Source organism: Hemiscyllium ocellatum, chromosome 31, assembly GCF_020745735.1.
Source record: "Hemiscyllium ocellatum isolate sHemOce1 chromosome 31, sHemOce1.pat.X.cur, whole genome shotgun sequence".
NCBI classification, from domain to species: Eukaryota; Metazoa; Chordata; class Chondrichthyes; order Orectolobiformes; family Hemiscylliidae; genus Hemiscyllium; species Hemiscyllium ocellatum.
This window is the reverse complement of record NC_083431.1, coordinates 22,209,266-22,234,934: the sequence shown is the minus strand read 5'-3', so window position 1 is coordinate 22,234,934 and position 25,669 is coordinate 22,209,266. Positions and strand designations below refer to the sequence as shown.

The following is a 25,669-nucleotide window of genomic DNA, read 5'->3' as shown; positions in this document are numbered from 1 at the left end:
GTGTTGTTACATCTACTTGTATTTATGGATCTACTAATAAATTCACTCTTTTACAGACTCATACAGCACAGAAACAAACCCTTTTGTTCAACTGGTCCATGACAACCCAAAACGAAACTAGTCCCATATCTCTGTGCTTGGCCCATATTCCTCCAAACCTTTCCGATTCATGAACTTACCCAAATGTCTTTTAACCATTGTAACTGTCCCTGCATCCACCACTTCCTCTGAAAGATCATTTCACACAAACTCTCTATTTGTAAAGAAGTTGCACCTCTTGTTTTTGAAATCTTTCTCCTCTCATCATAAAGATATGCCCCCAAGTCTTCAAATTCCCAACCCTAGGGAAAAGACACCTGTCATTCACCTTATCTATACCCCTCATGATTTTATAAACCACTATAAGGTCACCACTCAACCTCCTACGCATCAAATCTCATCTGAACCTTTTTCCTTTCACCTCAAAATTATGTCCCTTGTTATTGACCATTCAACTAAAGGGTACAGCTGCTTTCAATTGACCCTGTCCACACTCCTTATACACCTCAGTCAGGTCCCCTCTCAACCTTCTCTGCTCTAAACAAAACAACCCAAACCTAACCACCTATCTCCAAAGCCAAACTGCTCCATCCCAGTCATCATCCTTTCCATTCTCTGACTCCATGTACACTTCTCGCTGCCCTGGAAAGACAGCCAACATCATCAAAGACCCCTCCTACTCCAGTTATAATCCCTTCTGACCTCTTTCATCAGACAGAAGGTAGAAAAGCTTAAACACACATACCAACAGATTTAAGAACAGCTTCTTCCCTGCTGTTATTAGAATTCTGAATGGACCTCTTAAATTTAGTGTTCACCTCGCTCTTTGTGCACCTTCTCTGTAGCTGCACAGTGTATTCCCTACTCTGTCCTATTACCTTTATGCACATTACATGGTATAATCTGCCTGTACTGTATGCAAAACAAAACTTTTCTCAAATGTAAAAATATCATCCTGGTGAATATTCTCTACACCCCTTCCAATGCAATCACATCCTGCCTCCTGACCATATAATTACTCCACAAAGCTTTGGCATGAGCTTTCTCCGTTCCCTGAATCCAACCCTGCCAACTTTCTAGAAAAGCACAGACTGCAGAAAAAAAAGGAGACCCAATGTAACATTTCTTTTCTGATTTTCTTCATCCATAAAAACACATCTGTTAATGTCTTAAAAATCATCATCTCACTTGGCTCATCAGCCTAGTTTATAAGTTTAGCAGCATAAACGGACTGAACATTCTGGTTAGCTCGTAGATTGAGCAAAGTAGTTTCTTCAACTGAGAGTCAAGTTGAACACTAACACTGTTTGAGAAGCCATTTTGAACTTAAGAAAGCTACTTGATATGAAACCAGAATCAAATTTCTAAGTTCCTCTACCAATTTGTTTAACTGCCCTGTTCCAAATTCCCCAAAATTGTTGCAAGTTTTGTAACCTATTTTGTCTATGAGCACATTGTGTGTTTCTTAACAAAAGAAATACAGGAGAAATGTCCAAATTTGAATTTTCGGCTTATCAATCCAAACCAGGCCAACTGAGATATCATGACCAGTTGATTGATTTGGTGGAGTTATTAAGTTGTGCGAAAGTAATAGATTAACATTGCCACTGAACAAGAAAGGAGAATTTCATAAAAATAGACAACTGCAATTATCATTTAAGAATGGGTTAATTTGAAACATGGTCAGATGCCTTCAAGAATTTTCCTGTGTACGTTTCCAACATGACGGTCAAAGGGCCATCTGGTGAGACCCCTTGAGAGGTCTTCCTGATGGAAACTGAATTACCATGGAGCTCGGATTTCCAAAAGATTTCCTATTTCCTCTTAACCACACAAACAACCTCAATGTGTTATTATCTTCCCTTGAACAGAATGTGTAAGTGAAACAACTTCCAAAAGGTTTTGTCAGGATATTTTAAATGATGAAGAAAGTAAAAATTCTGTTTAGCAAACAGCATTCCAATCTATGGTTTCATCACCACGCTATTTAAAATCTGTTCTGAAAAATCTACACTTGTGGACTTGTGCATGGCACTGCCAAGTCAGGAAATTTTCGTCAGTGCATTGCTGATTTTCTAGGTATAAAGTTTCTGGAATGCCACCAAATTGGCAGGAATGTGCAGCTTGAAGATGTGGCTATTTAATCGTCGTTTTAATAACGTAATGGACCTGAAACATTAACCCTGTTTCTCTCCTCACAGATGCTGCCAGATCTGAATTCTTTGAACATTCACTATTTTTTTTAAAAAACAGACCAATTCTTACTGGAACACCACCTGGAGACACAATCACCAAACAAGATGTGTAGGACATTCAAAACAATTTAATGATAGCTAGGAGTCAGTTTCACCCAAACACGGTTTTACTTCTCATTACAGTGCATTGACAATGCTATGTAATCATATCATTTCAACAGAAAATGACAAATCTCAATGTATATGCATGAAGTGTTGATTATTGATCACAATGAGACATTTTTGATTGAAAATAGCTGAAGGGAAAGTACAACCAGCTGCTGCCATTCTAAACATGTTTTTTGTGAAGATTTTAGACTAATTGTTTTTAAAATCTCGGCAATTAACCAATGCCCAAGCAAGATTTACAGCACCAATGCACCAGAAATCTCAAACTGGTACTGGTACGGCCATAGGTGCAGCATTAAAAAAAGCAAATTACAGTTCCGATGACATTAATAAACTTATTGAGCTGAATTCACTTCCTTAAAGAGGTCATCTAAATCTCTCAATTGTGTTACAGCTTGTAATTCTCTTCCAGACTGCATTAATCTAAATATAAGCTGAAGAAAGAGATAAGCATGAGAATCTGAAATGTGCTGAGAGGAAAGACAAGATATTTGGGTAGCAGCAAACGAATAGGACTGATCTCTGAATCAATGCTAACAGAGCCACAGGAACAAAATGTTTATTAATTTGCCGTTGATTTAAATATCAGCCCTTGGCTTGTACTAACTTAACAATAAACTTATTTAAAAATAATATATTTGAATTCCCAACAAATTGATTTGTCTACCAAGTATGGAGACTTTAGATGATTTATTTTCTCCTGAATTGGATTATTGATACATTACTACAATTAGTTATTTAGGGAAAAAAAAACAAGAACAGCAATTCAAAAGAAAGTAGATTCAAATTTGAGAAAGATCAATTTGAGAAAATAAATAGAAAAGATAAGTCCAGTTGGAGAACTAGCATCGGGACAGACTGAATGGACCGGATATCCCTGTTTGGCGCAGTTGTTTTATTTATTAAGACACATACAACATCCATGAAGCCAGAGCCATTGTTTCATTCAGATCAGAGTTAATGATTCGAATATGATACAATAGCCTTCCCCTTAACGGTGGAAGAATTCAGAAGACTCTGGTAACACATTTTTGGGCACTATGTCAAACACAGCCAAAACATATATTTATGGCTTTATTACACAAAGCAAAAAGCACTTTGCATCCACACTGTTAAAATAACACAGCTTCACCTGTCTAACACAACTGGTAAGAATAAATAAATAGCATTCACTTGGCGTACATATGAATACCAGGCTACTGCCTTGAACTTAACTATTACTAAGTCCCAAGGAGCAGTTTATTATTGGATACTAGACACAAGAAGCAAAGAAGGGGATTGTTGAGAAGACGAACAATTCACGGTAGAGGACAAAGAAGTATTGCATACAGTGTTCTTTTCCTCATGAATAAAGATCCCATTAAAATAAATACTGGAATATAAGACTTTGAAATAAGATTCCTGTCAATACACTTTTGTTCAAAATACCTGCAGAAAAAGGTGCATTCTATTTTTCAAGTAGATTAATTTTATAAGGTTCAAACATAGGTCTAAAGAATGCTGATGGGGTTCATTGGATACATATCTATCTTAGTAACAGTGAGACATTCACTTTTGGATAAGGTTATATAGGGTAATTCAATTAATAATTTGGACAATGATGGTGACACCCACCATTCACTTAAACATTGTGCCCCACACCCAAGTATTTTGAATGTTCCACATGTAGTGATTGGAGCAAGGGCTAAATGGATCTCATTGAATGAGTTCGCTGATTGGACCAGGTTTACAGCCCTAATCAAGGAGTCCTGGCTGACAAATATAAACAGGAATCTCTGGGATTCTCTAGACTCGAGGAACTGGCACTGAGCTAGCTGGTCAGAGTCCATGTATTGTAAACATGTAAATAAAGGGTAACTTGGTGACAGGATACCGGCTTGCATGGAGCTTTTTCACACAAGCTGTGCATTTCTAAAACGTGCCAACATCCCCTTTTGGAATTGGCTTGTGATTGCATAAATCCTACTTACAGCAGGTTAGTTAGGTCAAAATGTGACAGAGTCTGCAGTGCAATACCTGGCCACAAAGAAATTGAATAATTTGTGTGGCTTGAAACTCCAAATGCACCTTCTTGACAGAATGTGAGAGACCCTTCAGTTCAATGATGTTTGGGGAGTTGCTGAATGATAGAATAAATCATCTTGTATACCAGATGGCATATGATTACAATTTATTATGACTCTGGGAGAATTAATACAGTGTAGCTGTTGACCCTAGGTTGTGTTTATTTGATGCTTGTACAAAATTATTATTCAGCTGCACAAACTTTATTAATTAAGTATGTGTTTCCTATTTGTATCTCATTAAAAAAATTACAATCTATTAAAATCCAAAATCATCCACCAGGCCCTCTCTTTACTGTTTGAAACCCTGCTACTGGCATTAATAACCCATCTTTATTGTAGTAAATGTCCCTAGGCATTTCACAGAGGAGAAACAGATGTCAAACAGTGTTAAGAGAGTGAGAAAAGAATGATGGCAAGCTTAGGAATAAATAGGTTTGCATCAGACTTGTGACTGGAAGAAAAGTAGGTGGCGAGCTGGAAAGGGTCTCAGAGAGTCAGGCCAAGACAGCAGATGGCACTGGTATTGGTACACAGGGAAGGGAAGCCGGACAGACTCATGCTGCAGGGCAGGGTTCAAGGAGCTTGCAGGAATAGATAGGTAAAGCCAGGTCACAGCTCATAGGTGATGGCCAGGCCTTTGAAACTAGAGATGATTTGCGAAAATAGCAATGAGGATCAAGCAGTTTTAAGTGTGGTGTGAAATAAGTTGCCAGTTATTGCCAGTTGTGCGGGTAGGATTTGATAGGCAGGTGAGAAGGGCTTTGGAAAAGGGAAATCTGGGCATAATGAAAAGGTGAAGCGGACTCTAAGGGCCAAATGATCTTATTGTGCTTTTAACTTGTCGCTGCTCCCACTGATGGAAGATAAGCTTGAGGTGGGCAGTTGCAACGGTGAATGTAAACAGGCTCAGTGTCCAAATGATGTCCACCCCCAACTGCCGAGCTCATCGACAGATCCAGCAGAACAGCTCCCACTTCCCTTGCTCCGCAGTGGCACCATTGGGTTGGAGTACCTTCAGCCTCGAAACTAACCCACCACCAGCACCTTGCCATGGATCATTGTGCTCCTTCAATCTACCTTGGCTTTAGTTGCTTCACCACTGATCGCTATACCTTTAGCTAAGTAGGCTCAACTCTTCAGATTCCCCTTCTTGAAACCCTCTGCCTCTGGATTTTTCTCTCTTCTTTTCAGATACCTGTTTGGTCAGGTTTGGGTCACCAGTTACCTGAGATTCTAATGTGGCCTGGTGCCAAATTCAGTTTGATAATGGTTCTGTGAAGCCCCATAAAGTTCTCTACCTCACTAAAGCTTCTGTATAAATACATGCGGTGACCTCTATTTCTTTGTAATATCATGGTGACCATTTTGGATTACACAACATTCATTCTGACAGATTTTATTTCACGTTGGTATTTGTGACAAATGTACATTACCATCAGAATTCAAATCAATGGAACCCTTCAGCATCAGACTTCCAAATCAATTTCATTTATAATGGTTTAGTGCCCATTATAGATGAACAATGGTTAGCAGGGTAACTTCTGCTCATACCAACTGTAATTCAGAAATTTAAAAGGGGTTCTTTGAAACCTCTTCAGATTTGCATTGTATTCAAAGTAAAAGGATCATGGCATTAGTTCAAAAAGGGCATGCTTTGTGGTTGAGAGATTTCTCCGCACTTTCTGGGTCAGAGTTTGGGTTCCAGCCTTGAGCAAGAGGCACTTTGTGACGTTCATGCTCCGATTACAAAATGCATTGACAGCACTGTAAGTATACATTGCCTGAAGCATTGCTGTTATTAAGGACGAATGAAAACTCAATGTAATCTCAATTGATTTGAATTTGGTGGACCTGCACCTTCTTCAAAACACGTTCTGTGAATATATTACCAATTTCAGTGTTTTCATGAAATCAGCAAACTAACCAAGAGTTGGTGTTTGTGACTGTGAACGTACATATCAAAGATATTGGTGCCTTTTAGATTTTCATAGTTGAGGCATTTGGCTCTTCTTCATTTAGGCTGAGCATGTGTCTAATTGTTTTTGGAGGAGAAATATTGTCCAACTGCTACTGATGTAGAGACACAGTATAACTCTGCTAAAAACAAATATTGAGGGTTTTTTATTAGCTCTGAAGGATTGATGTGGTGCTTTAAGTAACTTTTCAATGTGCCAACAATGGCCTAAGGGAGGCGCAGTTGTATTTACTGTACAGTCATTTCTCATAGTGCAACAGTCGTGTTCCTGTGCAACCCCGTGTTGGACAAGAATCATGCAATACAAGTAACACTTAAAAGTGTTGACGATGTGATCGCACTATAGCCAACACACATTTTAAAAGTGCGTGCTTTAGAAACAGTGTTCCCCAATTTGTCATTTGCGTTACAGTGAATTTGTGTTGACCAAATGCATGTCATAGCAGAATGACCTGTATTACACTTCTGGGAATGATGCCCAGTTGGAATGTTGGAATATGCCTGTGGCAAAATTTCCTTCAAGTGAATGATCTCAGTTACGGACTTCCCAAAGAACCAATAACCCTTTCAAATATTCTAGCCTCTTTATCAGTATGACTGCCTGACAATAATATACTTACAAAAGAATGATGGAAGGAGTCTCTCAATCAGCCCAATGAAATATTTGTCAACAATATACTTCCTGTTGCAAGTGTCACTTAGACTGATAGAGCGGGAATGGCATAAATATAATTGTTGCATCTGAAAAGTTGGATTTTTGTCTCTCCTTTCCAGGACCAACTTTCGGAAGCTGTTGCCACTGTCTGACAGGTTGTCTCTTCCGATTGTTTGTCATGGCTCCCAAAGGAACAAAAGTTACTAAAGCTGATTTTCTAAGTAGATAAGTTACCCTTGAAAGATTATTTAATACAGAAAAATTTGTGAATCTGAATTCAGCCCTCAACGTAACAAATGACCAACCTCCAGAAATTATGAAGAAAAACATGTTAAAAAAATCCACAAATGACAGTTTTGAAAATCAATGTTTATTGGGAAGAGTAGGCCGGGGGAGATTGCTTAGGGATCCCTGCAGTTACCACAATCAGGAAAACTAAACAAGTTCTGAGCATGCATCCTATATCCTTAACTGAACCCCACCAAAATATAGATTGCTGCCTGTACACTGACATTTTAAACCATTACAATATATATTTCCTGGGGTACTGAAAATCAACACATATTTATTCATCCACGTTCAAAATTATTTTTCAATACACAAGCAAAGCATAACGCCTTCAATGTAAGCAGAGCAAAATGTCAACTTTAAAATATCAATACAATTTGTATTAGATGATCCTGACCCATCAATATATTGAAGTACCACTGAAAGTAGGAGGCAGCAATGCAAGCATCTAGTTTAAAATACAAACAGCAGAAATCCCTTTATAAATATTAATATCTTCCTCAACCACACAACTGGTACCAGAAACTGTCAATAGTACATAGCTAGGAACTGAACTTCAGCAAATAACACAATCATACTTAGAATGTATAGTCAGACATAAAAAGCATTAAGCTCATAAACAAATGCCACTCAGTGCCAGGAGAAAATCAATCATTTGCAGCAGAGCAAAGGGTAAAGAGCAAGCACACAGCCACCAAACAAATTCATCATAATGGATGTCTTGGGCACCTATTTTTTTCTTCTGTCCTACTTAAGCTAACATCAGTTGTCAGCATTCTGAATAAGTAGATCATTTCTTCAGAAGAGGTCTTGAGGCATAGTAGATAATGCCCCTACCTCTGAGTTGGAAGGTCCAGATTCAAATCCCATCCTGAACTTAACGGCTAAAGACATAACATGGACAAACGGCCTGGTTATCATCTGTAACTCCTTCCGAAACATGTCAGTGGCAGGCAGGAAGAGCGGGAGAGATTCCAAGTCAGTCATGTGACGAAAAGAAATACAGATCCTCTACTATCACTATTCATTGTTCCAGACTAGAACGTGCAAGTAAAGCTGTATATTGCATTAGCAGCTCAACTCCCTGAGTGAACGGTACCACACCAGGTCATGATATGGAGCACAATTTATTAAAATCAGAATAGATTTCAGGCACCTGGATTTCAATTATAGTACTAATGTTGGTTTTGATATATAAAAAAAATTATCAACTATACACTGCTGTTGTGAATTTTGTATTCTAGGTGCTAGATTCCAGAGAAAGTATTTTACAATCAAGATTAAAAAACAAGAAAATAAACCTGGAGTCCCATCATGCCTCATCTGTAACAGTCACGTCACCAAATACAACACAGAAACATGACAAAATCACGACCGTCTTCTGCAGTGTAGAAAAATTCTGAACCACCACACATCCTTACGTCAGAGAAAAATAGGCCAAAAATATTAAAAAATAATATTGCATGTTAGGTTGAATAAGAATGCTTATATTTCTTGTGCACATAGAGAGATAGAGTCATACAACACGGAAACAGGTCCTTTGGTCCAACCAGTCCAAGCTGAACATAATCCCAAACCAAACTAGTCCCATCTGCCTGCTCCTGGCCCATATCCCTCCAAACCTTTCCTATTCATATATCTATCCAAATGTCTTCGAAAGATTATAATAGTACTCACATCCACTACTACTTCAGGAAGTTCACTCCACACAGGAACCACCCTCCGTGCAAAAAATTTGTTTCATGTCTTTTTATATATCTCTCCTCTCACCTTAAAAATGTGCCCTGGTCTTGAAATTCCACATCCTATGGGAAAGACAATAGACCAGACGGGCAAGGTTTGGTGGCATGATCTCTTCTGCCAGTCCTGAAGGAAGATGACAACCCTGCGCAGCATCACCCCATTCACCAATCCTCTAGGTCCCTGTTGGCCAAGTGGAGTGCCAAGTGGGAGTCATAATTTAAAGTGGTGAATATGTAACATGGAGGGGAAAAGTTGCGAGAGGCTGCATGGTTGTAGGGTGCCAAGTGGGAAGGGACTGAGAAGTTTCAAGGATGGGGGAGTGTGGTGCTGATGACAAGGCTATGTCTGGAAGGCACAGTGAGAATGTGACCTGCGTTGTCTTTCATAATCTTGCAATTCCGAAAGATGACGTAGAAATTAATAACGGCAACGACCCTACCCGGAGTGAACGGAGCCAGTTTTCTCTTTTGTCCCAATACATAGCCTCCACCCCTGAGCAACAGGAGACCCTTCAAGGCCAATTGCATCAGCCATGCACTTGCAGAGTACAGGCTGAAATCCTTTGTGTTTCTGAAATACATACAGTGTCCAACAGTGTGGGGTAAAAACGTTGGTCCCTGCTAACCATGATCATGTCACTAGTGCTTGTAGAGTGAAGATAGTTATCGCTGTGATGCAACAGTAACCCCAGGTGACCTTAAAAGACGCATGGGCGGCATGGTGGCACAGTGGTTAGCACTGATGCCTCACAGCGCCAGAGACCCGAGTTCAATTCCCGCCTCAGGCGACTGACTGTGTGGAGTTTGCATATTCTCCCTGTGCCTACGGGGGTTTCCTCTGGGTGCTCCGGTTTCCTCCCACAGTCCAAAGATGTGCAGGTCAGGTGAATTGGCCATGCTAAATTGCCCGTAGTGTTAGGTGAAGGGGTAAATGTAGGGGAATGGGAGGGTTGCGCTTTGGCGGGTCGGTGTGGATTTGTTGGGCCGAAGGGCCTGTTTCCACATTGTAAGTAGTCTAATGTATGGGCCACAATCCACAAAGCTAACACAAGACGCCAGAGGATTCATAGGGGCCCTGAACGGATTCCTTCTCAACTTGAAGTGAGAGTATGACATAATCCTTTCAACAATAATGCCTTTTCGGGATGATATGGGCTAAAAGGAGAAGAGTCCAGTATGCACAGAGCACTTACACTCTCTTACTGTCTCTTTGCAACATTACTGGTGAAGTATTCATTGGAATGAAGTCCAATGTGAGGGTGTTATACCATGCTCCATCTTATCAGAGTGCTCCGTATCCCATAAAATGAAGGAGTATATTAAACTGTCATTTGTGAGTGATGTGAATACTGATTGCTGACAATGATAAGGACCTGTTCTGCGCCATACACGCCCCACACAGCTTTACTGGAAATGTAACTGATGGGTCCTTATCACAGCTAGGGTTATCGTTGCTGCAGCTGTAATGCAATGAAGGGAGAGAGAAGTGGAGGAAGAACAAATGCCCCAGCAAGTCTAGAGCAGGAACAGCCTCCACACAATAGCCTCCACATTAACAGGTTGCAGCTGAAAGCCTCCTCAGGATGTGGAGAAGTAACAGGAGGACCGGAGTCTACAGTTCTCAATGCTCCAGATTGAGATTACCCTGAGACACTGTCACTGAACCACATCAAGGTGCAGTATCAGACTGAGATTACCCTGGGACACTGTCCCTGAACTACACCAAGGTGCAATATAGACTGAGATTACCCTAAGACACTGTCCCTGAACTACACCAAGGTGAAATATCAGACTGAGATTACTCTGAGACACAGTCACTGAACTCCACCAAGATGCAGTATCAGACTGAGATTACCCTGAGACATTGTCCCTGAACTACATCAAGGTGCAGTATCAGACTGAGATTACTCTGGGACACTGTCCCTGAACTACACCAAAGCACAGTATCAGACTGAGATTACCCTGAGATATTGTCCCTGAATCACACCAAGGTGCAGTATTATATTGAGAATACTCCCTGAACTACACCGAGGTACAGTACCAACTGAAATTACTCTGGGACACTGTCCCTGAACTATACCAAAGTGCAGTATCAGACTGAGAATTACCCTGAGACACCGTCCCTGAACTAAATCAAGATGCAGTATCAGACTGAGATTACCCTAAGACGCTTTCCCTGAACTACACCAAAGTGCAGTATTAGACTGGGATTATCCTGAGACACTGTCCCTTAACTACACCGAGGTGCAGTATCGGACTGAGATTACTCTGAGACACTGTCACTGAACTACATCAAGGTACAGTATCAGACTGAGATTACTGTGAGACACTGACCCAGCACTACACAAAGGTGCAGTATCAGACTGAGAATTACCCTGAGACATTGTCCCTGAACTATATCAAGTTGCAGTATCACACTGAGATTACCCTGAGACACTGTCCCTGAACTACATCAAGGTGCAGTGACAGACTGAGATTACCTTGAGACACTGTTCCTGAACTACATCAAGGTGCAGTATCAGACTGAGATTACCCTGAGACATTGTCCCTTAACTACACCAAAGTGCAGTATTAGACTGAAATTACCCTGAGACACTGTCCCTGAACTACATGAGGGTGCAGTATCAGACTCTCTGTTACCATGGCTGTCACAGAACTCCCTGACTGAGGCAATCCACGTTCACAATGCAATCCATTCTTCAACTGGGGCCACATGAAAGCAAACGATAGGCCTGCTGTGGTTGAAGTTCCATAACTTGGAATGGTCTGCAGTACAGTCCAGACATTGTGTGCTGAATAATCCTAGTGTGCTGGGAGCAGGCAAACTGGGGTGTTATGGAGGTCAAGGTGCTGGCAGAGCAGATGCAGTTTTTCTGAGGTGAATGATGAAGGTCATCGAGCATGAAGAATATCACCTTCAGTATGCTTATGTGGTGTAGCATTGCTTGCTACAAGCCAGACAGGACTTAATTGACATCCAGTTGCAGTGGTTGAGGGTTGGGTAGAGTAATGATGCATTGACATTAAATTGTTGATGCTCACCCTGCAAGCAGTGCCTCTGTACTCCAACAGGAACATGTCTGTTTCCTTTTCTGTTTGCTTTTGGTGTTGGCAAATATTTCCCCATCTGTGTTAGCCTTACATTGAACAATGATAAGATGTAAGGGTACACTGGGGCACTGGAGAATAAGCAGCATTGATTGAGAGATGGTTGTAAGATGGGAAAACGTGAAGGACATGGAGAAGTGTAGTCTGTGCTTAACCAATGATTGGGATAGGAATGTGCATTGGTATGCGTAAGTAAGTGTTAGCCACTGGTAAAATTCACCCTGACAAACCCAAATCTTTTCTAGAGCCATTGTGCAGACTGGAATTGAGTTGCTGGGAATTTGCAAGAAGTATCACTGTTCTTCCAAATCCTGCTGGAATCAGGAATAGCATCTACCAAAAATCGTAGACTTGCATAAATATTTCCCTGATATTTACAGCCCTTTGTTTTAGGTTCCCTACAGTATGGAAACAGGCCCTTCAGCCCAACAAGTCCACACCAACACACCGAAGAGTAACCCACCCAGATCCATTCCCCTGCCCTCTATATACCCCTGATTAATGCATCTAATACTACGGGCAATTTAGCATGGCTAATTCACCTGACCTGCACACCTTTGGACTGTGGGAGGAAACCGGAGCACCCGGAGGAAACCCACGCAGACACGGGGAGAATGTGAAAACTCCACACAGACAGTTGCCTGAGGGCAGGAATCAAACCCAGGCCCTTGGCGCTGTGAGGAAGGAGTGCTAACCACTTAGCCACCATGCTGCCCTTTTTTTTTGAAGGAATATGCTCCATATAAAGGGCTGGTGAGCCAAAGGGCCGGTTCCTGTGTTGTACTGTTCTTTGTACCTCCAGCAGTTCAAAAAGGCAGCTCACCACCACCTTCTATCAAGGGCAGCCAGGGACAGGCAATAAATGCTGGCCCAGTGAGTGATTATGAAAAACTGCACTCACCGCTATCTCTCCCATTGCCTCTTCTGTAAATTACTTATCCTTTTTATGGTGACAAAACAACCTGACTTGGAGGAATTAGCTTGAATGTGGTCAGCAAAGTATAAAGTACTGAAAATGTGTTGCAGGAAAAGCGCAGCAGGTCAGGCAGCATCCAAGGAGCAGGGGAATTGATGTTTTGGGCATGAGCCCTTCTTCAGGAATCCTGAAGAAGGGCTCATGCCCGAAACATCGATTCTCCTGCTCCTTGGATGCTGCCTGATCTGCTGCACTTTTCCAGCAACACATTTTCAGCTCTGATCTCCAGCATCTGCAGTCCTCACTTTCTCCTAAAAGTATAAAGTAGCAAAGAATAAAATTATATCTTCCGTGGGGAGAAGATTTTGCCTGCTCTTTATTTTCCATTCCCTAAACAGAAGTAACAGTCGCTGAAAACTTGCCAAAACTAACTGAACGATACACAATCAACCCAAAAGTATTCACCAATGGAATACATGTAGTCAAAGGCCTTTCCTAACATAAGTTGTATGTATACACAACATTCGAGCACTCACAGTGTCCCGTAATCTTTCCTTTTGTGAGGATATGTTCTTATTCCTTGCCCAGAAAACCTGAGCTTCAGCGATTGTTAGCATTATTTATGTAATGACATGGTACAGTGACATAGAATGGCTCTGAGAGGGAAGGAGCCCAGACTGGTGCAGAGATGTGGAGGGGGAAAAAATGGAAGGGCACTGAGAGGATAGGGCCCAAGAGGGGCACTGTGAGGGGGAGGACTCATGACGAACAAGTGAGGGGGAGGAATTTGAAGTGGTACCAAGGAATGTGGAGTCAAGACGGCTCCAAGGGGAGGAGGAGGCACTAAGAGGAGGGCTGAGAGGATGGAGGAGATGGGGTGGCATGGAGAGGAGACAGTGAGAGAGCTAGGAGCCAGGAGGAGCGCTGACAGTTGAAGGAGTCACAAGTGGCACCAAGAGGAGGATGAGTCAGGAGGGGCAAGAGATGGAGGGGCAGCCAGGCAGGTGAGGGGCACTACAACAAGAATTGATTTGGTGTTGACTTCCGCCCTCAAACAAGGACAACTGAATCCAGTACACAAAGTGAAACAACTGACAAACCCTCAACAAAGATCATGGCAAACATATATATTTGTTGCAATGAAACATGCTCTTGGTGTGCTGTTGAAGTTTTATGCAATGATTGTTCACCAAAAGCATTGAAATGACCTGTGAAGTAAAGGGAAGATTCCTTCTATATGCATTAGTAATAATGTAACCAAAACATGTCAGGTTTCAAGAAAAATACTGTTCAAAAGCATTCTTAAAGAATTGTAACCAGAGAAAGTTTTGCACATCATCTACTACAAATAATGTCCAGAAGATAACTTTTCTTATTTGTTGGTGTAACTAGTGGGCTCTCACCACTGACTATCTTTTGCACTACACAGACATGCTATTGCAAGTTCTGGGAAGATTTATAACTCAGGTTGAGGTTTTGGATGCAGATTTGCTCACAGAGCTGGAAGGTTCATTTTCAGACATTTCATCACCATACTAGGTAACATTTTCAATGTGCCTTCGTCCGGAGGCTCACTAAAGATGTTACCTAGTATGGTGACGAAACATCTGAAAATGAACTTTCCAGCTCAGCGAGCAAACCTACATCCAAAACATGCTGTAGTCACTTCAGACTCTTGAGATCAACGTGAAAGCCTTGATTTTTTAAAAATTTCACTCATAGGATGTGTGTATGGCTGGCTAGCCAACATTAATTTCCCATTCCTATTTGCCCTTGAGAAGGTGGTGGTGAATTGCCTTCTTGAACTGTTGCAGTCCATGTGCTGTGGGTTGACCCAGAATGCCCTTAGGGAGGAAATTCCAAGATTATGCTCCAGCAACACGGAAGGAACAGCAATATATTTCCCAGTCAGGATAGTGGGTGATTTGAAGGGAAACTTGAAGATGGTGGTGTTCCCACTTATCTGCTGCCCTTGTTCTTCAGATGGAAGTGGTCGTAGGTTTGGAAGGTGCTGCTTAAGGATCTTTGGTGAATTTCTACAGTGCATCACGTTGATGCAATGCTGCTACTGAGCGTCAGGTGTGGAGGGAGTGGATGTTTGTGGATGTGATGCCAATCAAGAGGGCTGCTGTGTCCTGGATGGTGTCAAGCTTCTTGAGGGTTGTTGGTGCTGCATTCATCCAGGCAAGTGGAGAGTATTCCATCACACTTCTGTCTCGTGCCTTGTAGTTGATGGACAGGCTTTGGGGAGTCAGAAGGTGAGTTATCATGGCAGTATTCCTAGCATTTGATCTGTTCTTGCAGCCACTGTAATTGTTGAGTCATGGAGTCATACAGCATGGAGTCATACAGCATGGAAACAGACCCTTTGGAACAACTGTCTGTACTGTTCAGGTTTCCCAAACTAAACTAGTTTCAGCTGCCTGTGCTTGGCCCATAACCATCCAAACTTTCCCTATTCCTGTATGTGTCTAAATGTCTTTGGAATCTCATCCCTGTATCTGCATCCACCATTACCTCTGGCAGTTCATTACACATACAAACCACTCTGTGTGTGAAAAATCTGCCCCTCAGGTCCCTTTTAAAATCTTCCTTTCACCTTAAAAATGTGGTCTCTTATTTTGAACTTTCCCACCCTCGGGAACCTTATGATTTTATAAGCCTCTGTAAGGTCACCCCTCAACCAACTACACTCCAGTGTAAAAGTCCCAGTTATACTTATAGTTCAAACCATCCAGTTCCAGCAACATCCTGGTAAATCTTTTCTGATCCCTTCTCAATTTAATACTATCCTTCCTATAGCAGAGTGACCAGAACTGTACACTATGCTCCAAAAGTGGCCTCACCAATGTCCTGTACAACCTCAATATGACATCCCAACTCCTATACTCAGTAGTCTGAGCAATGAAGGCAAGTATGCTAAACGCCTTGTTAACCACCTACCTGTGACCTTAATTTGCAAGAACTATGTAGTTGAATCCTTCAGTCTCTCTGTTTGACAATGCTAGCCAAGGCCCTTCTATTAACTGTATAAATTTTGACCTTGTTTGGTTTTCCAAAATGCAACAACTTGCATTTATCCAAATTAAATTACATCTGCTACCCCTCATCCCACTGGCCATATTTATCAAGATCCCTTTGTAATCTTAGATAATCTTCTTCAGTGTCAATTATACCACCAATTTTGGTGTCAGTTAGATGCGAGTCCAGCTCTTGCAGCCACTGTATTTATATGACAAGTACAATTGCGTTTCTGGCACATTTGATAAGCTCTAGGATGTTGATAGTGGGGGATTCAGTGATGGCAGCACTACTGAATGTCAAGAGATGGTGGTTAGATTCTCTCTTATTGGAGATGGTCATTGCCTGGCATTTGCGTGGTACAAATGTTATATACCATTTATCATCGGCAAACATCCCCACTTCTGACCTTATGATAGAGAGAAGGTCATTGACGAAGCAGCTGAAGATGTTTGGGCCAAGGACATTATACTGAGGAATTCCTACAGAGATGTCCTGGAGCAGAGAGCACTGACTTCCAACAATTACAACCATCTTCCTATGTGCCAGATTGCAGAGCTTAGATCTGATCTGTTGGTTGTGGGATCGCTTAGCTCTATCACCTGCTGATTATGCCGTTTGGCACATAAGTGGCCCTGTTTGGTGGCTTCACTAGGTTGATGCCTCATTTTTTGGTATGCCTGGTGCTGCTCCTGGCATGCCCTCCTGCACCTTCCACTGAACCAGATTGATTACCACCCATCAGCCTCTGAAGACAGAGGAATGGAAACAATATTGAGCAGTTTAAAATAGTGCTAAATATTTATTTTGTCTCCATTAATTCTCCAAGTAAATACAGCACAAACATATTCATTATTGACATAAACCAGTCTTTTAGAAAGATATTTTACATCAGCTAAAACTAAGCTCTTAAAGGAACTCTGTTGGGAAGATATTACTTTTGAACATATATTGTGCATATGAGTCTCTTACACAGTTCCTGATAAATATCAGTACAAGTCCACACAACTGGATATAAATTTCCATTTGTGCAAGATCTAGCAAGCAAGTGCTTTTTTCTAAGTCGGGACTATTGCTTTCAGATTTGATAAAATACTCGGCCACAAAATAGTGGCATTGCTTTCGCCTCATGATTACAGCCCTGGTGTGTAAGCACTTACCTTGATAATGGAATTGGAATGAGCCTGGATTTCCAAGTTGAATGCTCTGGAAGTGGATAGCAACTTGATTGCTTGGGCTGCGAATCACCTGCCCCTTCATTAAAATCGACTCGTTGGCGAGAACAGTCAGTTCATCTCCATCAAGTCCTTCAATTGTGAGCACCTCTCCTTCAGACAGGCTGATGTTTTTGACCTACAGAGAGATTGTTTGGAAAATGCTGTTACAAAATTACCAAGTATCAAGGCATTTCGATGTGAGCCGAGTGGCTTGGAAGTAGTAGCAGAAATTCTACATTTTAACGTTTATTAATCCTTTCTTAGATTGCTCTCTCATGTAGCATTGCCACTGTCCAAGGCTTACTCGTCATGTACTTAACGTGATCAAGAAATTTATGTCTCAGCATTAAGCTTAGCAGCCCTTCAAGTTAAATCTTAGTTAAATATAAATTTAATGATCCAGTTTCCCTGGCATTGAATTGCATCATAAATAAACATTGGCTGCAAATTAGGACTATAACACTGCAAATTCTATCTTTGTTGTAGCAGTACAGCTCCTACATGAATCAAACTGTTCCAGCCCACTTCACCTAAGCATCAGAATGGTATTTGAAAAGTCTCTGGCTCACACTGAGCCTGGAATATTTTGTTGCACAGGGAGACAGGAGGAAGAATAAATACCTGAAAGCAGGCAGCACATGCTGACAAGCCAGGATACATATTTAGATTAGATTAGATTACAATGTGGAAACAGGCCCTTCGGCCCAACAAGTTCACACTGACCCGCCGAAGCGCAACCCACCCATACCCCTATATTTACCCCTTACCTAACACTACAGGCAATTTAGCTTGGTCAATTCACCTGACCTGCACATCTTTGGACTGTGGAAGGAAACCGGAGCATCCGGAGGAAACCCACGCTGACACGGGGAGAACGTGCAGTCAGACACACTCTCTGAAGAAATGATGCCTAAAATTGCTGTGTGCCTCATGATCCAAAGATTATGCCCAAATATGTGCCAATGTTTTTCCTTTCAAAATCCAGGAGAATCTTGTAATCCAGTAAAGTATGAAGACTTTTGAAAATGCACCTTTGTACAGATTGCGGTTATGAAATACAGCATCAAAATGGAGGAGGCATATCAGATGTGTCTAAGCCATTCACAAATTCAGAGTTAGTTATAAAGTGAGTTTTCTGGTCCTGATTTGGACAGCTGCCTAACGAAAGAGCTCAGTTCATACCTCATGTGCAACCCTAAGGTTCCATTTGTCTGTCATGTTAACTTTGACTCTGACCTTGATCTCCAAACTCCCAAACTCTTTCTGTTGCTCAGTGAACAACCATCCCAAAGAAGCTCAACAGGAGTTTGAGGAACAATACATAATCTTTCAACAAACCATGCCATCGCTTCTGGTCTCAACAATTAAGTCAACAATTTCAAATTGAAACCATCAAACAATATTTTTCCACAATCAGTTGGTGATCATTTTGTTAGAGCCATTTATACCTCCTCTAAATCCATATTGTCCAATCTTGTGCTATTATAATTAGACTATTAATCCAGACACACAGGTAGTGCCCTGGGGATCTAAGTTCAAATTCCACCATTGCAGATGATGATCTAATGATGACTATAGAATCATTGCTGATTGTTAGAAACATTCATCTGGTTCACTAATTTCCTTTTGGTAAGGAAACTGCTGTCTTTACCTGGTGTGGCCGATGTATGACTCCAGACCCACAGCAATGTGGTTGACTCTTAACTGCCCTCTGTGCAATTAGGGATAGACAATATACACTGGCCTGGCCAATGATGCCCACATCCTGTGAATGCATCTCCAATGGAAAATGCTGGAATCACAGATCTGGCAATGCAGAAGGAGAACTGGTGTAACAGAATTAATGTTTCAGTTCAGTGAATCCTTTGTCTGAACCAGGGCTACTTGGTGATGCAGCCATTTTTAATGAAGGTAGGGGAAGGAGTGAGGGAAAGAAGGAAGATCTTAATGTAGAAAGCAGAGAAATGAAATGACAAAAGGGATGATACAAGGCAAACGAAAATGGCACTGGGAAAGAAACAATGATAGGTCTAATGGAAAATTAAATGGAATCAAAACAGAATCAACACCAACAGGCGCTGTTCAAAACATTTCAAAAAGCACAAAGTCCAGACAAAAACAGGGTCTCAAGCCAAGACTGAAGGCTCTTGAAATCAGTTGTTTGAAAGATATTGTGATGTGGAGGTGTTGGATTGGGTTGGACAAAGTCAAAAGTCACATGATGGCCAGGTAATAGTCCAACAGGTTTAGTTGAAAGCACAAGCTTTCAGAGCGCTGTTCCTTTGTTAGATGAAAGATTGTTCCTGAAGCACACGCGGAGCTTTATTGGAGCAGAGCAGGGGCAGGGGCTCAAACACAGGACATTCTGCATGGAGAATTAAAGGGGTCGATACCTAGGCAGACAGGGGTTGGAAATAAAGCCCCATCACCCCACCAGCATGAAAGTCTGGCAGATCGAGTGTCAATCAAGCATTTATGAGCTGACCGGCTGGCTTCTTGACCTAGAAATGCCACAGCAAAGAAATTCCGCTCCACTTGAAGCTGCCAGTCAAATAGAGTTAGTCCTGTATCTAGGATCCAGGTCGGAGCATCTAGAAGCTTGACATGATAGCATGGGTCAAGTTCAAGCAACAAGATAACAAAAGAGTAATTGTGCCTGTGAGAATGGGCACAGGAAAACCTTCTTTGTAAATAGGTTCTGTCTTGACCCATAATCAAATGGAGTCCTGTACGCACAACTGTGAATGCTTCAACTTAGCTGAATTGCATTCATGTAATTCAATTTACACTCGCATGTATTTCATACTTTGACATGCCCATACTTTGAAACAGACTCACAGCTTCATTTTGTACAAGGATGAGAGGTAATTGAACATGACACTTTGCTTCTTCTGCTAATTGGAAACCAAAGGGTTTGAAATCTCCCACCACAATCAGAGGCAAGCAGCCAGCAACTAGGAGCTGCAAGCCAAGGCTGCACAGTGACACTGACTGGGAGTGGCAGGGGTGAGTCAATTCCAGGTGAAAAGCATTGCTCGGTGGGGTCAGTGGCTGTTGGAGCTAAGGGCAGGAGAGTGGTTTCCGCCAACCACCACCCCCACGTCACCAATGCCCTCAGACTGGAGCAAATGAAGGAGCCTCCATAACTTGGCAGGCAGACCATGCTGGCTTCCTGGTTGGGAAATCAGCTACTTTTCTCCACTTGCCAGGAAGGAAGGTCATCAGACTGATGAGACCCTTAAAGGACTATTGCAGAACCTTAATTGGGTGATGGTTAGGAAGGTCATCCATGGACCATGAATCCTGTATCTGCAGAGTTTTGCTCTAGTTATATCTTCAGGCTCTCTCATTCATTGATCTGTTACATATGAAGCATCAGACCACTGTAAGCATACCACTGGATCTCTCCAACAAAGGGAGATGGGTCAGAGTATTACATGTCAAAATAGAATCATGGACAAAAAATAGAAATCATTTTGATTATTTGCATTTCACTTAGCAATTGCTCTCAGTGCTACACTGAAGTTTTGAAATCAAAGATAATGCAGTTTTTAACTTAGTCTTTTTACCAAAAGCTTATTAAGAGTTGTATATTTTAGATAAAACCTTAGCGGTTTTATCTAAAGAATTGAAGACTTGCATCGGCCACTATAACCAAGGTCTGCTTCACTGCTCTTCTCTTTACTCATTCCTTAGTCTAGAGGGGCCCAATTCATCCATCATTTCTTCCTGAAGAAATACCACATGGTATACATCTTATCCCTGTGACCTTTAAAGGGCTATCTTTCTACTTTTGCAGCTGAAGCAGAACCTGATTTTATGTGGCTTAATGCTACAGCAAGTAAATCCTGGATGCAAGGTAGTTGTTAACCTATTTCCCAGAAAATGGCCTACAGCAGTCCAGAAGTAACTAATTTTAGAAAACAAAATTTCAAACTATATTGTGGAATTTTTAAAATCAATTTTTACCCACTTAAAATAAACAGGAACATTAAGGATGAACGTAAGTCTTGCAAATTCATTATGTGTAATTTAGAAAAATGGTCATCAATAATTCTAAGGCCACTATCATCCTTTCTTGCATTCTTTGGCGTAACAGTTAACTGAGTGAGGATTTAACACCAATACTCTGTCCCATGGCATCATATGCCTGCTTGAAGTTCTGTTGCCACAAGTATTTGATATCTCAAGGACAGAATTATTGATCTTGAAAAAAAATGTTCTTGCTGAGCTCTGGAACAACAGGACAAACCTGAAATGAGGGCTGTGGGGAATAAATTCATCTTGAACGGGAGTGAAATTGGACAAGAAAGCATTACAGCTGTAAACTCTAATTAAAATTAGGCCAGACAGGAAAGAGGTTGCCAATTTGTTACTGCTCATTTTGCACTAAGGCCCAAGCCAATTTATAGCCCTCAATGTTTGTACAACTGCAATACATCAATTTTATTCAGTGGTGCATTTAGAGAATTTAGAGGCTTGAAATAATAGCGTGGTTCAAGTTCAAACTGAATAAAACAGGGTAATCTGTTCTGACAAAAGGTCACTGGACTTGAAACATTCAATCTGTCATTCTCGCAATAGATGCCGCCAGACCACTAACTTTCTCCAGCACTTTCTGCACTTATTTCTGGTTTCCAGTATTTGCAGTTTCTTTGTTACATACAGCAGGGTAGTTGTGTCTGTGAGAATGGGACAGGGAAACCTTTCCTGTAAATGATTCTAAATTGGACCCATAACCAAATGGAGTCTGTATGTACAAACATGAAGACTTAAGCATACACATGGTTCTGCTTTAATGTGGGTTTCTTCAACATGAATGGGCTTTAACACCATTGAAGAACTTAGACCATTATTTGAAGAATGCAAACTTTCCTTATCTATATAGGCTATAATGCAATTCCAGCCCCATTAGTTTACATGGCGTGGCTATTGTGCAATTTTCTCATAATGCGAGATCATGTTACATCAGATCCAAATGTATTTCATCGCATTTAACAAATTATGTTTGCACTTGTACGCACTACACTTTTTGACATGCACACATTTGAAAATAAATCGCCCGTCAGCTTTATTTTATTCACGAATGAGAGGCAATTTTAGAATCAAACAGTACAGAAGAGACCCTTCAGCCCATTGAGTCTGCATTGACAAAAAAACATTACTCTACATCTACTCTATCCTACTTTCCAGCATTTGGCCCATAGCCTTGGCTAGTAATAGACATGACCTAGTGCCAAGAAAAGAACCTTTTAAAGGTTGTGATGTTTCTTGCCTCAAATACTCTCCAGGGCAGTGCAATACAGATTCCCATTACCCTTTAGGTGAAAATTATTTTCCTGAAATCCTCCCTAAACCTTCAGACTTGTACCTTAAAATTATGGCCCCTGGTTATTGACCCTTTAAACTAAGGGGATCAGCTGTTTTCAACTACACACAGTGCTCCAGCTCGGGCCTAATGGAAGTCCTGCACAGTTCTAACATAACGTCACTATTCTTATAATCAATGCCATGACTGACACAGGCAAGTATCCTGTATGCCTTTCTAACTACCCTATGAACCCCTCCTGCCCCTATCAGGGATATATGGACAAGATCTCATGATCCCTTTGTTCCTCCAAACTTCCTAATGTCCTGCCATTCACTGAATAATCCCGTGTCTTGTTATTTCTTCCAAAATGCATTACCTCACACTTAGAGACGGATTAGTCAGATGGGTTGGTCAACGGCAAATGAAAATTAATCCTGCTAAGTGTATTCCTGTAAACCTTCCTGTAATCCAAAACCTTTTTCCTAACTATCAACCACCTGGTTAATCTTTGTGTCATCCGCAAACCTACTCATCATGCCCCCACATTTTCTTCTATATCACTTATATACACATCAAACAGTAAGGGACCCAGTGCTGCTTCCTGAGGTATGCTTTTGGACACTGACCTCCAGTCAAACAGATAGCCTTCTACCAATATCCTCTGTCTTGTACTATTAAATCAATTTTGGATACAGTTCACCAAGGTGCCCTGGATCACACTTTAACAGACTGCCATATGGTGCTTTGGTAAAATCAAAATAAATGGCATCAACTGTCCTCATTCATGCTCCTGGTCACTTTGTCAAATAGTTCAAGCAAATTTGTTAGACATAACGCTTCTCTGACAAAGCCCTGATCAAATCTTGCCTCTCCAAATGAAGATTAAATCTTCAGAGAATATTCTCCAATAGATTCCCAACCACTCATGTGAGACTCACTGGTCAATAATTCCCTGATTTCTCTATACCATTCTTCCTCTATCCTTCTTGAAAACTTGAACTACATTCTCTAGTTCTCTACACCTCCCGACAAAGGAATTTAAAATTTGGATCAGAGGTCCTGTAATTTCCTCCTTTGCCTCCCACAGCAGTTTTCTGCATTTAAGCCCACCTTTATCCTCCTTCTCCTTAGTGAAGACAGATGTAAGATATTGATTCAACACCCAATCAATGTTCTCCAGCTCCATGAGCAGATAGCCCCTTCATCTCTGAGCACTACTATTTTCCTGTTTATCCTCTTCCCCATGATATGCTGCCTGACTATCTTTGGATTCCCCCTAATCTTACCGGTCAGTGATTCTTCATGCCCACTTTTTGCTCTCCTAATTGCTTTATTCAGTTCCTCCTTGAGATCTCAATGCTCCATGAGCACCTCCATTGATTTGCTTCCTTTGTGCCTTTTAGAAGCCTCTCTTTTCCTTCTTATTCATCCCCAAATATTCCTAGACATCCAGGATTCCCTGGGGTCGTTGCTCTTTACAGTTCACCAGCAAGGGTACATGTTGGGCTTGTACTTTACCAATTCTGTCTTGAATGCTTTCCTCCACCCCCCACCCCCAAAGTTCTGTTGTGAATTACTCCAAAAGTAGCTATCCCCAGTCTACTTTAGCTAGATCCAGCCTTATTTTAATAAAATCTATCGTCCCACAATCCAAAACCTTTTTTTTTTGCAGACCAACTTTTCCTTTTCCATAATAACTTAAATCATACTGTGTTATGATTGCTGTCACTAAAATACGTCCTCACTTCTCCTCAAACACCTGACCAGTTTCATTCCCAGAATCAGGTCCAAAACTGCACTGCCCCTTGTTCGACTTTTTACATGTCACTATTAAAAAGCTGAGCTGATTATATTTCAAGAAATCTGACCTCTCTAATCTCTTTACGCTATGACTATCCCAATTAATGTTGGGGAAGTTGAAATCCCTTAATACAACTGCACTGTGATTGTTTTAACAAACATCAGCAAATTGTCTATGTATCTACGCGTTTATTATCTGCTGAATGTTTGACAGTCTGTAACACACTCCCAGTAGTGTGACTGCCCTCTTTTTATTCTTAAGTCCTACTCCCAAAGCCCCATTTGAAGATCTTACTACAGTAACGAATTCCCTAATTAATAGTGCAACACCATCTCCTCTTTTACACCCTCTCTTGTACTGCCTGAAGATTCTTATATCCCAGAATTCTGAGCTGACAAACCTGCTGCCCTCTCAACCATGTCTCTGTGATGTCAATCATACTGTAAACTCATCTCTTTCACCTGTAAAACTCCTAGTGTTAGAGTAGGTGCCACCCAATTTCATCTTGCTCCCTAGCAACACAGCCATGGCTGAACTCCCTCTGCCTTGGTTCCTCTCCAAAAGTATGCTGTGTCCCTATTGTATTAACATTGGGTCTCCTACATAACTAATTTAAATTCTGCCCAACTATAATTGAATGATGCACTCTTTTTCTTCAGCTAAGTAGAAATCAAATCCTCTAAACTTCCGACCATTTTCCATTAATCAGCAAGAATACAATCTGGTCATATGAATCAAATAAAGAACTGTAAATGTTGGAGACTTGCCAGATGCTACTAGACCTGCTAACTTCCACCAGCAATTTATGTTTTTGTATACAATCTGGTCAGCTAGGTAACAAAGCAGCCTGCCTTCCAGCAGATTTAGCCACTGCTGAACAGCAATAGAGTCATCCTGCCACTTTCTTTAGCCTTACTCGCAAGCTCACACACACTGGCAATCCAGTCTTCACAGCCTCACGGAATTTCACGTTTCCTATGTGGCAGCTATGTGGTCACTTTTGGACCATCCTGAAACATTCAGATAAATACTTAGACTTGGCAGCAGGATTAGAATAAAAATGGAAATGCTGGAAGTATTCAGCAGGTCTTGTAGAACATAGGGAGAGAAACATAGTTAGCATTTAAATCAAATATGATCAGAAATCCCTGGAGTTGGGATATATCT

At 41.2% G+C, this 25,669-nt stretch overlaps 1 protein-coding gene across 1 annotated transcript in view; it reads right to left on the bottom strand.

The window, feature by feature from the left end:
* sez6b (seizure related 6 homolog b) overlaps window positions 1-25,669 on the bottom strand; it is a 428,333-nt gene that overhangs the window by 281,451 nt on the left and 121,213 nt on the right. Inside the window, exon 3 of the mRNA XM_060847773.1 lies at window positions 17,334-17,526. Coding sequence (XP_060703756.1) covers window positions 17,334-17,526 — 193 coding nt within the window. The remainder of the gene's footprint in view (window positions 1-17,333; window positions 17,527-25,669) is intronic.